This window comes from Alnus glutinosa, chromosome 7 (genome assembly GCF_958979055.1).
Source record: "Alnus glutinosa chromosome 7, dhAlnGlut1.1, whole genome shotgun sequence".
NCBI lineage: Eukaryota > Viridiplantae > Streptophyta > Magnoliopsida > Fagales > Betulaceae > Alnus > Alnus glutinosa.
Genome location: NC_084892.1, coordinates 15,610,476 through 15,626,036, shown reverse-complemented (window position 1 = coordinate 15,626,036; position 15,561 = coordinate 15,610,476). Strand labels below are relative to the sequence as shown.

At 37.4% G+C, this 15,561-nt stretch overlaps 1 protein-coding gene across 2 annotated transcripts in view; it reads right to left on the bottom strand.

The window, feature by feature from the left end:
- Positions 1 to 468: 468 nt before the first annotated feature.
- The window catches only part of LOC133874329 (probable ADP-ribosylation factor GTPase-activating protein AGD14), a 39,027-nt gene continuing 23,934 nt past the window's right edge, over positions 469 to 15,561 (bottom strand). The window contains exons 7-12 of one of the 2 annotated variants that reach the window (XM_062312224.1): positions 12,609 to 13,292; positions 12,340 to 12,397; positions 12,105 to 12,211; positions 1,914 to 2,043; positions 969 to 1,014; positions 469 to 885 (exon numbers count right to left, since the gene is read on the bottom strand). In XM_062312224.1, the coding sequence (XP_062168208.1) occupies positions 831 to 885; positions 969 to 1,014; positions 1,914 to 2,043; positions 12,105 to 12,211; positions 12,340 to 12,397; positions 12,609 to 13,292 (1,080 nt within the window). In that variant the 3' untranslated portion in view covers positions 469 to 830. Of the gene's footprint in view, positions 886 to 968; positions 1,015 to 1,913; positions 2,044 to 12,104; positions 12,212 to 12,265; positions 12,398 to 12,608; positions 13,293 to 15,561 lie in introns of both variants that reach the window. The other variant, XM_062312223.1, reaches the window with a different exon arrangement.

Below are 15,561 nucleotides of genomic sequence, written 5' to 3'. Positions count from 1 at the left end.
CCAAAAAAAAAAAAAACACAAAAATACCCACCCTTAAATTCTCAACTAAAAATATCTTAATAAATTTCTTTTGAAAAAAAAAAAAAAAAAAACCCTAAATGGCAGCTGTCGTGGTTCTAGTGACCCTCGGTAGTTGTTACGGGTAACCAGCTTTTTTTAAAAAAATAAAAAATAAAATAATATAAAAATTATTGCTTTTCTTTATTTTATTTTTTTTTACAAAAAAATTCTAATTTTTTTTATTAGGATAATTTCGTTATTTTGGTACAAAGGGTACATTCCAATTTTTACTTCAACTGAAAGTTAGGAAGAAAACATTTGCAAATTGCCTGAAGGTTTATGAATAGTACTTTTCCCAAAAAAACAAAAGGAAAAAAAAAAAAAAAAAAAAAAAAAAAAAAAAAAAAAAAAAAAACTGTAGTGTACTTGTTGTAATTTGAGCATTTCCTGTAATTTGAGCATTTCCCATAAGTTAAATGAATGCCTTTATTGTGTCTCGCGTGTCTGCTGAACCAAGGCTACGAAAACAGGTAGATTGGTTGGTTACTTCCATCTCTCTTGTCAGAAACTGCTGCCACATATCTTTATCTAAATTCAACAATACATCACCAATTTAACTACAATCTCAAACGGCGGCCTCAAACATAAGACAAATAAATTTCATGGCCTTGCAGTTTCGCCCAAGGTAATTCTCAAGGTTATTACATAAATGAATAATACCATGAAAATTGATTATTCTAGGTTATAAAAAAGGTCTAGATATTAATAGTCAGTGAAAAACTTCTACAAACTAAAAATAATTAAGATAATAATTTCTCCACCATAATCTTCTATGCAAAAGGGTTACCTCCAATGGAAGCAACTGGCCCCTGCGACGAGACATTCCTGCAATATAAACTTCATTATACTAAAATAGAACACAATAATCAACTTCTACATAATAATGAGAGCAAGAGAAAATAACTTACGCCATTTGAGAGCTTGGGGTTTGCCCTGCCATATACGTTAAGCCACCTACAGAATCAAGCCAAAATTAGACCAAATGGAAAGGAGCGAATCTTCATGACATTTAGGACAAAAGATGAGAGCCAAAAAGAAAACGAGCGAGAGAGATTTGTACATGGATTAGGAGAGTAGAATGATAATGGGGGGTTGGCTCAGATAAAAAAACAAGTACTAGTGAATCTTAGGAGTGAAAATGTGGATGCGGTTATAACAATATATGCATCCGCATAATGCGGTTATCACTTTTAGGTTTCTGCATAATATGATTACAATCCGCATTTCATCATGCGCTTACAATATGTATCCGCGTAGTTATTACGGTTATTATTTGCTATCCACAGGGAGGGAACATTTTGAGCCTTGAAGTTGTAATTCCTGCTTCTAATAAATACAAAAATGCATTATCTATAGCTGAACACTGTTATTTAAATTACATTTACTAATCATTTTGCCATGAAATTTTCATCTCATACATTTTTTTTGATAAGTCTTTCATCTCATACATTACTTATAGCTTTCTGGATCATCTATCTATAATAAGTGAAGAAAAAAAATATTTGAAAAAATAATAATGATAGAAGGAAGAACATAGAAAACAATTAAATCATAACAAATTAGAAGAGTTCTAACAGTAAAATCTAACAACATTACAAACGACGTCGTTTTAGTGAATTTGATTAAATATATATTATATATAAAGAGAATGCGGATATGTGATTATTAACTGTATCTGCATATCTCAAAATCACTATCTACATCTGCATATGCAAATAATGATTTTTTCTAACCTCATCCGCACCCGCATCCAAACTTATGAGCAATCAATAAACAGAGCTCTAGCGTTAACTTTTGCAAGAAAGAATGGTCAAACATGATATGAAGTTCCACCAAGAGCTAATAAAGTGTACCTTGTCCTACAGCTGGAATATAAGGAGTCCCTGTATTTTGAGGGAACCATGGTTGAGATACACCGCCATGAAAGGTGGATGGTAACTGGGCATTGGGGAGAGCAGCATCCAAGGGGCTCATGTCCAAGAACTGAATAAGAAATACACCACACAAATTAGAGACAACAAAGCCACAAATGTACAAACCTGTCTAATTTATTTCCCATGAGAGATAAGAGCAAGAACAAAAAAGAATAAGCTAGCACTTGAATGGAATCAAGAACATTTTCTTTCTTATTAAGATAGCTAGAACACAAATATTGCAAAACAAAAACTTCATAGAAATGTTGTTTATTTGTAAAAATCTGACATGTGATAGTCATTATTCTGCATCCCCAGTTCTACAGGCTAACATTGAAGTTATGGTCGAGAAATATAGCAAAACTAAGACAATCTATTTCACTGATAAATAAGTACTACCTCCATCCTACAGTGTCAGTCCCATTTGGGAAATCCATCTCTTTCAGGACCATGCATTAAAAACGTGTTCTCTCAAGACTGATACATTACCACTTATCAAAAAACTGATGCATTACCAAAATTAAACCTCATTATTTTATCTTTATAAGTAATCAAATTTCACTAAAAAGCCCAAGGTTGCAACTCAAGTACACAGAAAGTATATAAAAGAAACATCTAACTAAAAAAAGAATAAAGAACAAAGAAATCATGAAAGCTAGAAATATGAAAGTAATCATAAAGCAGCCGTCCGGTGGCAAAGCGTATAAAAGAAAAAAGCCTTTAATTCCACCACCATCCCCTCACGATCTTCAAAACTTTGATAATTTCTCTCTCAAGATACATAACTTCGACCATGTTCCACAAAGCTACATGCACTATGAAGACTACCGAACTGACTACTCTAGTAGGCGAAAAGGTCGACCACTCATCTAGGCATGACCCAATCTAACTCAAAAAGACTGAAAATAGAATCTTACAATGTACTAGAAACCTCGCAATGGAGTTAAAGGTGATCAACATATTCTCCACTCTTCTTGCAAATACAACACCTTTATACCACTATGAAACACCGTTTCCTTAAGTTATCCATAGTGAGGATCTTCCCTAATGCGGCTGACCAAGCAAAGAACGTCACTCTCAAGAGCACAATGGCTTATAGAAAATGAGCTCTTTCCCATAATACAAATCCCTACCCAGACAAGGTAGGGTCACATTTTTAAGAATACCAAACCCTTCCACACGGCCCACATCACTCCCAACCACATCAAAGGATACAATTCCTTTCCCCTTATCAACACTAACACTACATAGTGTTTTGGCAACCAAACTATTTCTCGAGGGCTCAATGTTGGCTATAGTGCAATCACTAGAACCAACCTACAGAATAATTGAGGCATCCCTCCAGAGCTGGAAACATCACCACAAACACCCACATCAGGAGGACTAGGACTCAAGAAGGACCATCGCATCGGCAATATCCGAAGGTTGGGTTTTGGGGGGGAGTGAGATAGCTGCTTTGATTGGGTGTTCGAAGGTGCCACCATAGGCAAAGAGCCACCAGCAAGATGCAACATGCACCACGATCATCAGAATCTGACAATGAGGCTGTAGGAGATCCAACATGCAAGGCGGATCTCACATCTGCACCCACCGCCCAACCCATGCCAAAAGAAGCAGTCCCAGCCCACCCCTCCACCATCCATGTTAGTGTGGGTTTAAAACTAGGCCAAACACAAATTTTACTCAGGGGGAGACATGGGCCTATACTCTTCTTTTTTGCCAAATTAGATTGGCTTGGGCTTCGACACTGATACAAGTTCCCCTTTCAAAAACCCCAGGTTGCTTTCTTAAAGTACGAAGAGCCCCACTGACGTCCTTTTCACCCCTCAATTCACTCTGACTATCAAGAATACGTAGTGCACTAGCATGAAACTTTGTATTTGTCGCATCCCCAAGCACGCCACAGCCGTTGGCCTTATGAGCCTGCGACATTGAACCATCAAGCCTGGCGTTGCCCTTCTTAAGAGACATGGAATCCACCATACATTGCCCCAATCTAACCAATACCTCAATATACGACCTCTTGACAGCTTCCCCTGCCAACAGACACACCACCAGTGTCTAAGGTGCTGTAGGGAGCACCTTCGAGCGAGAGGAAGAGTACCAACCAGGGGTACCCGGAATGACAAGCGATTTCACCATTACTGAAGGAAGTTTGGAAAGTTTCTAAAACCTTTCATAACTCGGGCACAAAACAAGCCCATCCCCTACCACCTCTGCCTTTTGGTATAACCACAAAGCCCCTCCGAACACCACCTTCGTATTCCGGGAAAGCCAAATAACGTCCAAACTTGTTCGCACATTTCTGGGCTATAAAGGCTTTAGAACCCACCCTGGAGGATTTCAAAAACTCTATCAAGGCCTCTACTAGAAGCAAATCTCCCATGGTAGCCAATGACCAATTCACACTCGCTATACCTAGGGATAGAGAATGCATGATGATGCCCCTACTCCTTTCGAAAACTTGTAACACTGAAACCCCTTCTTCCAATGTGAACTCGAAAGACTTAGCTTCCATATAGAACGTACTCAAGAAACCCATCACAAACTGAGTCGACGAGGGAGGGAGGAAGAGGAGAGAGAGATTTCTATCAGTAACAAGAATTTTGTTTTTCTTTTTCTTTTTAAAAAAAAAAAGGAAATTCAAATCATTACGAATATCCCCAAAGTCATCTCCATATGGCTAGTGCATTGAATGGGAAGATGATAATTCTGCACATCTGTCTTCCAAACTCTCACCCTTGCACCCATTGTTTGCAATATCCTTGACCTAACCACCAGGTCACCTCAAGAGCTACTGATGGAAGAAAGCATAAATTTATTCACAACCTTGTTTGCAGAATATTTCAAAAATTTTCTTCCAAAAGGATAATTAAAGAAACTAAGTTTATACATTTGAATTTTCAAATGAAACATCCATTTTGGGACATCCCATCCCAAATTGGAAAATAGGACTGACATTCTAGAATGTAGGAAATATAAGAAGAGTTCAAGAATCTAATAGAATTCCGCACGATTGTAACAGTGCACTTAATAAAAAAGAAAAGGTGGGGGCAAGAGGGAGTTACACAAGCTCAACAATATAGTTGGATATCTCGGTTAGCTTCGACACAAACCTCTGAGTGATTGGATATCTCAGTTAGTATTTGAATGAATGCTGGATATCATTAAAATACCACTTCTGTGGATTATTTAGTAATCTTAGTAATCCTTAACTCCATTTAAAGGTAGGCCACATTCACGATTTTGTCCTATATTTTTATTTCCACAATAATGAAAACATGACAGGTATAAAAAAATAAATAAATAAAAACCCACAAAAGCTCTAGAAGGAACACAATTGAATTTCAAGAACAGACTTAGCTAGCAAGCCCCAGTCTACTATTATCAATTTATCACATCAATTCTACTAAGTTATTCAGTAATTCCTACTTACTATCACCATGTTTTAGCTGAGCTTAACATTGGGGATTTTTTTATTTTTTATTTTAAAATTTTTTTTTTTAATGTATTTCGACTTCAGGTACTCCCATTGAACTCCTCATGTCATGATATGATTGAAATAATAAACATTGTTATTTATGTGTTCTGGAAGCTGCTGCTCAATTGATTAATTATGAAATACATTACCTCTATGCGTATGCAGCTCCCAAAACACCATCAACTCCATCCATATGGAACTTTCAAACCTATGGTGATTTTTTTTTTTTTTGACAAGTAAGAAGACTATAAATGAAAGTGTAAGGCGCCCCAAGGTACATAGGAAAAACCAAAGTTAACCCGCAAAAACCCAATAGAACCGACGAAACCTAAACCCCCGAAATCGAAGAAAAACCCCAAATTTTGCTACAATAGAACCCAACTAAGATACAAAACCACCCACCAAAGCACACAAACCTACATCAAGTGTGCCTTTTTTTATCTTTCGCATCACCATAATTGATGGAGCTATGAAGATTCAGTAGCACCCTTTTTCCTATAGACTTTTCGCGCGCAATCATCTTCTCCCGCTGAAAATCTTCTTCCATAGCATCCCTAATTGCCAAGGCCTCCTCCTCAAAAGCCCCTTCCAATGCCCAATCCAAAGGCTATCCATCCTAATAATCATCTTCCTCCTCCCAAACTACGATCTCCCTGTTATGATCAAAACCGACAGGCCAATTCCGAGATTGGGAGAATCCATTTCCCTCAACGGAACGAGGAATGATGCAGCCACTCAGAGGAGAGGAAGGTCCTACCACCCTGACGCCCTTGACCTCCTCCGGCAAAATGGCAGGGACTGAAACTATCGGGGGAAGATTGAGAAATCCCTTCCTAAAAAGACCCTGTTTTGCTAGACTCTCTGTCTTCTTTTTCGCATGAAACTCTCCACCCGTATCCTTATAAAGAGTAGGTCCTGCGGACAGCTTCGAGGCTTACAAAGAGTCTGATAAAAACCCATCATTTGTAATACCCCAAATTTTAAGACAGGGCGCCTTAAATAAAATTTAAGACTCGTGGTGATCAATTCACATTTTTAATCGCTCGATTGACCATACCTGTCGCTCGATAACCACTCTTAATCGCTTGATCGATTTTATCTCATCATTATTAAGTCGATCAATCGATTATACAATCGATCGATCTATTTTATTCGCTACACATTCGCTCGATCAACTGTAAAGTCGCTCGCTCGATCGATATTATTCTGATAATTGCATATTTATGCATCACCTGTTCTTAATTGATTTATAGACAAACCTAAATATCTGGTGAATTAGTTGGGATAATAATATTCTTAATATTATTATATGAGAATATTTTGTAAAATAATATTATTGATATATATAATATTATTGTGAAATATTTATTGTACACAATATTATTTTGGCCTAATATTATTTGGTATGATAATATTATCAGTATAATAATGTTATTCAAAAATTTACATCAATTATGAAACGAACTGAACTCAAAATAGGTTTAAAATTATACCCTAGTGCTATATTAAATAAGAAAGACCTGATATGAAAATACTTATAATTAATAATAATTAGATTTTATTAAAAAGTAATTCTAGTTAATCTAACTAGATAAAAGTTAACCATGGGTTAACTAGATATTTTTAAAATTAACTTAGGTTATTCTAACTAAGGTATAATTTAATCATGGGTTAATCCGATATTTTACTTTTAACTCATGTTAATTTAACTAAGGTAAAAACTAACCATAGTTTGTTACTTTCTATAAATTAAACCTCCTTCCTTCAACAGGATTCGCACCACTCAGTTATGGTTGTTGAGTTTTCTTTCTTCTTCATTTCTCTCTTCTCCTTCTCTTCTTCTTTTTTTTTTTTTTTTTTGCTTGCTCTTCTTTTCCCTATTTCAGTCCGAGTCTCCGAAAGGAGACGATCGTGGGAGAAGGGGGAAGTGAGAGTGATGGAGAAATTGAGAAATCAGAGATGAGAGTGAAGTTGAAAGAGATGAGAGGAGAGACCCGATCCTTTTCCCCTTTATTATTCTTTCTCCTTTTCTCTTTTCTCTTTTCTCTTCTTTCTTCTCCTTTCTCCTTCTTTCCCGTTATTTCCCTTGCTCTCTTTTCTGAGAGACACAGGGAGACTGAGCGAGAGAGTGAGATGAGAGCAGAGGGGAAGAGGCGCCGATCGTGAGAGAGAGAGAGAGAGACCGGAGCTGAGAGTGAAACCGAGAGAAGCTCGGAGAGGACCCGATCGGAGGCTGGTCTTCTAGTGGAGCTAGAGAACCCGTCGAACCCGAGAGACCCAAACCCAATCCTCCATGGGTCATCACCGGTGACGGTCCCAGTAGCGATTTCCGGCGGTCTAAAAGCGATTTGTGACGGTCTAGAGGCGATTTCCTGTGGATTTTCTGTGTTGAACGAAAATCTTGTGTAAGTAATTCTTGTGATTTTTATTTGATTCATCTGGTTTATTGATGATAAATGATTGGGTGTTTTTAGATGTGTGATTATTGATGAAATTGGGTTAAATTCATTGGCCAAACCCTTTGAAGCCCGATTTTCTATTTGTTCTTCTCTCTTCCGACTATGTGTGTGTGTGCCATGATATTGGGTATTTTCTTGTTGGGCTGATTTTGGGTGATGTTTTGGGATTATTTGGGTATTTTGACCGATTAGATGTGTTTGGTTGTGTGTTGTAGTTGAGTTGGTATTTTCCCTGTTTGTGTATTCCCTGTTTTTGACTAATTATGGGTATGTCAGCTGTATTCAAAGAGGTGATGATTCCCTGTATTCTCAGCCATGTCCATTGTTTCGGTTGTTATTGCTAAGTTTCTGAAATTAGAAATTAACATTGAATGTTAGTAATAAGTTTTGATTGAATTCTTTGTATTTGGCCGAATGGTTCTGGTAGTTATTTTGTTAGTGTATTTTGTTACAAGGGATTATTATTATGATGTTTAAAGAAAAATGATTATGAGTGTTAAAATAATATGAGTTTTAAATGATTATTGGAAAGTAAAAATATATAGATGATTGTCACTAGGAAGTTAATATATATAAGTTTACTTAGATTAAGCATCTTTTATAAAAAGATAATTGTATCTATGAGTATAGAATACCCTGTTGGCGAGGTGGAAGATGTGGAGTCTTTGGCACATATTCTGGGGTGTAGAATTGGGTCTTTGCCGATGACCTATTTGGGTATGCCGTTGGGAGCGTCTTTCAAATCTATTTCTATTTGGAATGGGGTTATTGAGAAGGTGGAACGAAGGTTGGCTAGTTGGAAGAAACTTTATTTATCCAAGGGAGGTAGGATGACTTTGATTCACAGTACTCTTTCTAGCATTCCTTCTTATTATTTATCTTTGTTCCCTATTCCTGTGAGTGTAGCTAAAAAGCTGGAGCAGCTTCAAAGGAATTTTCTCTGGAATGGTATGGGTGATGAGACTAAATTTCATTTAGTCAATTGGCATCGTATTTGTCTTCCAATTAAGGCTGGTGGACTAGGAGTTCGTAATGTTATTAATTTCAATCAAGCCTTATTGGGGAAATGGATCTGGAGGTTTTCTCAGGAGCGCGATGCTTTGTGGAGATCGGTTATTGAGGTGAAGTATGGGAGTGTGAGGGGAGGTTGGTGTTCTTTACCGGTGACAGGGCCTTATGGTGTCAGTGTTTGGAAGTTTATTCGTAAGGGGTGGGATAATGTTGCCAAGTTTTTGCGTTATGAGGTGGGTGATGGGTCCCATATTCGCTTTTGGCATGATCTATGGTGTGGGGACAGGCCTCTCAAGCTCTGTTTTCCAACTTTGTTTACCATTGCGCGTTCTCCTGATGCTTGGGTGGTGGATAATTTGTCTATGGTTCGAGGTGTGGCTCATTGGAATGTTCTCTTTACGCGCAATGCTCAGGATTGGGAGTTGGAGATGGTGATGTCCTTTTTCGAACAGTTATACTCTACTCGGGTTCGGCATGGGGAGGTTGATAGGGCGGTGTGGATTCTTTCCAAGAGGAGGAATTTTGAAGTGAAGACCTTCTATAAAGCTTTAGTTTGTCACGAGACGGCTTCTTTTCCTTGGAAGGGTATATGGCGTGTTAAAGCTCCGAAGCGGGTTGCGTTCTTTGTATGGACAGCAGCTTTAGGGAAGATTTTAACTCATGACAACTTACGAAGGCGTGGAATTGTGGTGGTCGAGTGGTGTGTTATGTGTAAAAAGCATGGGGAATCCGTTGATCACCTTCTTCTCCATTGTGACGTGGCTCGAGTTGTTTGGAGTTTTTTTTATGGTTTGTTTGGGGTGGAGTGGGTTATGCCTAGGAGCGTATTGGACTTATTGAGTGCTTGGGGTACTTTGCTGGGTCGTGGTCCTGCTCACCGTGTTTCGAAGCAGGTTCCTCTTTGTGTTTTGTGGGGCTTGTGGCGGGAGAGAAATTCTAGGCTTTTTGAGGATGTGGAGGTTCAGGCTGGGGCTCTTTGTAGAATTATGCTTAATATGTTGTTTTTTTGGGTGTCGGCGAATGGCATGGGTAGTATGTCGTACGCTGATTTTTTACTTTCTTGTTCGTTTCGGTCCTCTAATTAGGGGCTCCTTTGTATACTCCCTGTGTACTAGGGTTGCGCCCCTCTGCGCTCTTTAATGAATTCTTACTTATCAAAAAAAAAAGAATAAGGTTTATGAAACAATAATTGGATCTATGTAAATAAGATTAATATTCATGAGTGACGATGTTAACGCTCTGTATGTATAAATATATTTATTGCAGAGGATGAATTAAGAGACTGCACAAAAGACTGTAAGCATCTTTATATTTACTGAGGACGATGCTGTGGAACTTTTCCATAATATTGTGAATACTTATTTATTTATTTGTTTGCTCATGTGATTGTAAATGTTTTCTATTTTTAACTAAACTGGTGAAAAACAAAGCTGGTGAGCAGTAGGGGGAGAGATGGCTGCTAGTAGGACCTTGGGCTCCTGTGACACTAAATAAATAAATAAATGGGCTAAGACCTTTGGCTCTTAGTTTGCTGGGACCTTTGGATTCTAGCAACAAACAAGTAAACTATTAAGTGAGAAAAATGGTGAGCAGCAGGGGGAGAGATGGCTGCCAGCAAAACGCTAATCCGGACCGTTGGTTCCATCACGAGAGGAGTGCAAAAGATGATAATTAAATTTTGCATTTAAAATTGTCATATTACTGCTTTATGGTTATATTTATATTCAATATATGACTATGATTAGCTACCATGGTTCATATATTGCGTATACATGTGATTATGAAGCCATATTTACATTATGTTACATTTATTAAATAAATCAGCATTCATATTATTATTGGAAACAACGGACTCACTTAGGGTATTTTGTGTTTTTGTTTCTATATATATATATTGGTGCCGGTTTTATAAATGAAGGTTGGAGCTCAAGAGGTTTTAAAGCTAAGGACACAGATTGTAATTTGTTTGTAATCTTTTGTGTTTATAATCTTTTATGTTGAAAAGATTGCTAAAATTTCCATGTATTCTTTTGTGTCACTATTGACGCCTATTTCCATGTATTTGTTCTAAGTATTTTTAATGGATGTCTAAAAGTATTTCAGTTAGAAGCTCTGTCGTTTTATTTAAATCCAAGTCTGCTGGATAATTATATTTTCCGCTACCAATTTATAACTCTGATGTTATAGTAATGTCACGTGGAAATTGAGCTGAAAGAAGAGCCAAGTTTGTCCTCACCCCTCATGGAGTTGACATGAAAGTTTGAAGAAACGACAGCCTTTGCGTAAGATCGATCCACCGGAACCACACATTGTGCTGGCGCTGAAAGGGGCACCTCCGGAGGAAACTGAGTAACAGTGATATAAGGTTTCAACAACCTCAGAATCTTATCGAAACAACACCAACCCCATAACACTCTACCTTCGGGCAGGAGTATGACTCCCCTCTGTGCACCTCCACTGAACTCCTCGATGACTAAGTGGCACCATGGGAGTTACAACTCTTTTGGCAAAGAACTGCACTATAAGAATCTCTAACTTTCCTAACAAAACCCACACTGTTGTCCAGACCAACCACCTCCTCCATCATCGTCAGAAGCCATAAACCTCCCTCTCTTCCCAAACAAATCGACCAGAGATATCCCTTACCACGCTCAATGATCCGAAGCCTGAAAGATTTACCTCCTGAGTGGAATACGAACTTGGGTTTCGAGTCAACACAATATTCTGCCCATAATAATGACCCCAAACTGAAGAAACTTATAGAGATGGTGAAAGCACATCCATCTCTGTAAAGATCATATATTTATTACGAGGGGAAGCCCTATATTCTGCCCATAAACTGAAGAAACTTACAGAGATGGCAAAAGAACATCCATCTCTATAAAGAATTTGAAGGTTCAATTCAAAAGCCAGATATCCTAACCGCTGGACGACCATCTAACAAATCATTACTATTCCTAAATCACACAAAAAGGTAACTCGGGATGTCATGCAATTAGTTGGTTTCCAAAATATACAATTAAAGTAGGCTAGTCAGAAGGAGACAATGATGAACAAACACCCATACCCCTGCACAAGCGTGCGTGAAAATGGTCCGACAAGCACACAAGAGAAGAACAGGGAACACTCAAACTTCTAATGAAATTCAGTTTAAACAACGGAAGAATATTATAGCATTACCATATTGCTCTGTTCGAAATCAGAATCATTCGGGAGATCAAATGGGTTTGTAGATTTATGATCCATTGCATGTGATTTCATCTCTCCCTGTGACAAGCCATAAATTACTGCAGGAGATGCACAAAATTACTTTGAAAGATATTTGAGGTAAATGTACAAACCTCTAAATCTCTTAAGCCCAAGTACTGATCAGTAGTTGATGAAAGATTGTGAGTTTCTAGCTGTAGTTCCCTACCTTGCTTATTGCCTTCCAAAGAAAGGTTCCCCGTGGAATCTTCAAATGCATTCCATGCCTGTTCAGAGACAAAAGATACAACCTGAACAATTCCCTTCAATTTACTGCATGCCATCTTGAAATTAGAAAAACATCCAGCTTACAAACCCAATGGAGACTAGCACCATAATTTTCTAAAACCATACACACACCAAGCATTTCTGATCATTATCCTTCACACACTAGAAAAACACTTCAGAGGGGGAATCTTATAGATTGTACAAGCTTACCTGAGTGCGAGGTTGAACATTGTGCAAACCATCATGCCATGGATTAGACATTGTTGAAGAAGACCCATGAAAACTATCAGATTGAAATGAGGGCCAATGCATGTTTGTATTTAAGGATGAAAACTTGTCAAACTTTTCCAATGAACCTAAATCACTACTTGGTACTCTTTCTGGGGTAGGATTTCCAGCATGTGGAATAGATGCAAGAGTGGCCTGAGGTGTATCAAATGTCGCCCATCCTTCATTTTCAGGGACAGATAACTGGGTTGGTTCTTTATCCAAGGTTGTCGCTGGCTGCTGCAGAGAAATCTCGGCAAAGAAGTCCAAGGATGACGATGTGGAAGTTTGTGGAGGTTGATATAGATTCACAGATAAAGCTGGAGATATAACAGATGGTTGAAACAAATCCAGAGATGGAGCTGATGATGCTGCCAGTATTCTATTCAAATCTAAGGGTGAAGCTGTAGAAGACTCTGGTTCTGAAACGAGTGGTGCCGTGAAAAGATCCAAATTGCCTGAACTTTCAGAAACAGATGATTGCGTAAACATATATGCTTTATCCTGTAATGTTCCAGCAGGTTGTTCCAGTTCTGAGACAACATCTGTTAAACCACCAGGGTTATATGACTTGTAAGACAGGGAATTGCTGTCCATTGATCCAAAGCTACCCGAAGATGCAATTCTCTAAACAAAGGAACAAATTAAAGTAAGGTGATTGAAAAGGCACCACTTATAATAGAAACACAACCAAAGGCACAAAGGATTGGTTATGTAGACAGAGAAAACCACAGAATTAACACGCACACCAACATAGTCATCAAGCAATAATAGCATAGTGTACCTACCATGTTACTGACACCATAACTAAACTTTTTTTTTTTTGATAAGTGACACGATAACTAAACTAAACAATTCACCACAAGAATTCAATCTTAAAAAAAAAGGAGGAAGATTATTTTTTAGATTTTCCAAAAGTTCAAACTTTACCTTGCTCAGACTACATTCAGATAAACTAGATTATAAATATTCCCAATCACAGACAGGAACAAACTTTTCCCATCTGACCCACAAATACATTAAATATTTGCCATATTTGATCCATCTAATGAATTCAGGGAGGACCATCATCTCTTCTGCCAAGATAGGCAAAGATATGCAGAAGATCCCCAAAACACAGCAGAAGATCTCCAGAACATCAATACAATGACCAAAATACCCCTGTAACAAATCCCTGTCACCAACATATTCTTTTAACCCTAACAAACTCTTCTAACTAGATTACAATACATATTTCCTATTCCTCGACTGGATGACTTGTTGGATCAGTTGTGTGGTGCTATTGTGTTTACAAAGTTGGATTTGAAGAGTGAGTATCATCAGAACCCCATCCTTCACGGCCTTCAAGGAGCCAAATAACCCCTTTACGACCACCCTTAGCATAGGCAGCTACCTCAAGGTAACGGCCAGCCATGGTCAACGACCACTCAGAACAGTGAAAACCCAAAAAAATATACCCACAAAAACCCTTCCTCCTTTCCTCCAAGCGAATCCCAAGCACATGCCTTCGCCAAAAAAGGAGAAAGCTTTGGCTTCCACGGAGAAGTGACGCTCCATCTCTGCCTTATCTGTAAAACCTCAAAAAAGAACACCACAGAGACGTATACCCACAAAACAGCCCCTCAGAGAAGACGAAATAAATGACCAAGAAAAGCTCCAATTTCGTTGATGAAATTGTTGATAACTGTTCTCAAGTTTGATATTTGTAGTTATAGATCATGGCCTTTTAAATTTAAATTAAGAGTATAGATTTGGAAAAGAACCCACTTTTTTAAAGCATGATATATGTGTTATGCCGAGCCGATTACTTTGTGAATAAACATGACTATATGTACTTTGATGATTTTACATACATTATAAATTGTATTAACAGACAATGTTAAGGAACGAGGTTAAGAACTGTGTTGAGAAATGTGTTAAGAATTAGTGTTAACGAAAGATAGTGTTTAACATGTTTGTTTATGAGAACAAAGGTGTTGATGAAGTTATTTGCTTTCAATATAATGTGTTAAGAATTTTTATTTTTATTTTTTCTTTTTATATTTTTTATTTTTTATTTTTTTGTGATAAGTAATGCCATTTCATTAATAAAGCGCAAAGGGGTGCAACCCTAGTACACAGGAAAGCTACAAGAGAACCCCTAATAAGAAGGAACAGAAAATAAATTCAAACAATCTGCATAAGTAAAAGGATAATTATGAAAACAAAAGGAGAGGTTCTAAATAAATGCTTTCTATGTATTTATGTGTTAAGTAATGTCGTCAACTAAGGAAATGATATTGCATATGGTAAAGCAATTGGAGGTAATGAATTATGATAGGAATGATGAAAGGACCTAAATTACGGGGGTCAAAGAGCTGTAATACCTAAAATACAGGGGTCCGAACTGTAATGCCTAATTACAGGGGTAAGAACTGTAATACTCAAGTTACGGGGGTTAGAACCATAAGAGTTATTTAAGGAAAATGAACAATGGGAAGAGGGAAATGAATGAATGAAAGTATGCATTGCGTGAAAGGATGCATTGCATGAGAATTTATCAAATGTTTTTATGAGATTTACATTGATGTATATGAAGTGTTTCTTATGAGACTTATATTGATGTTTATGAAATGTTTTCTAAAAGATTTATACGATTTATGAATGCCTGTGAAGGTTTCTTTGCTGAGATATTATGAGTAAAGGCATGTTAAGAAAGGGAAGAGAATTTCTACTTGTTGCAAACTTCTCTACAAAGTTTACTTTATTGGCTATGATTTGTATTATAAATCCTATGTTTTGTAAAACCTATGGTAGTTGATATTGTAAACTCGTGGTGGAACTATATTTATAAAATACAGCTCATTGTTAAAAGTCAGTAATTATTAATTACACTGGCAGTATACAAAGGAATCAC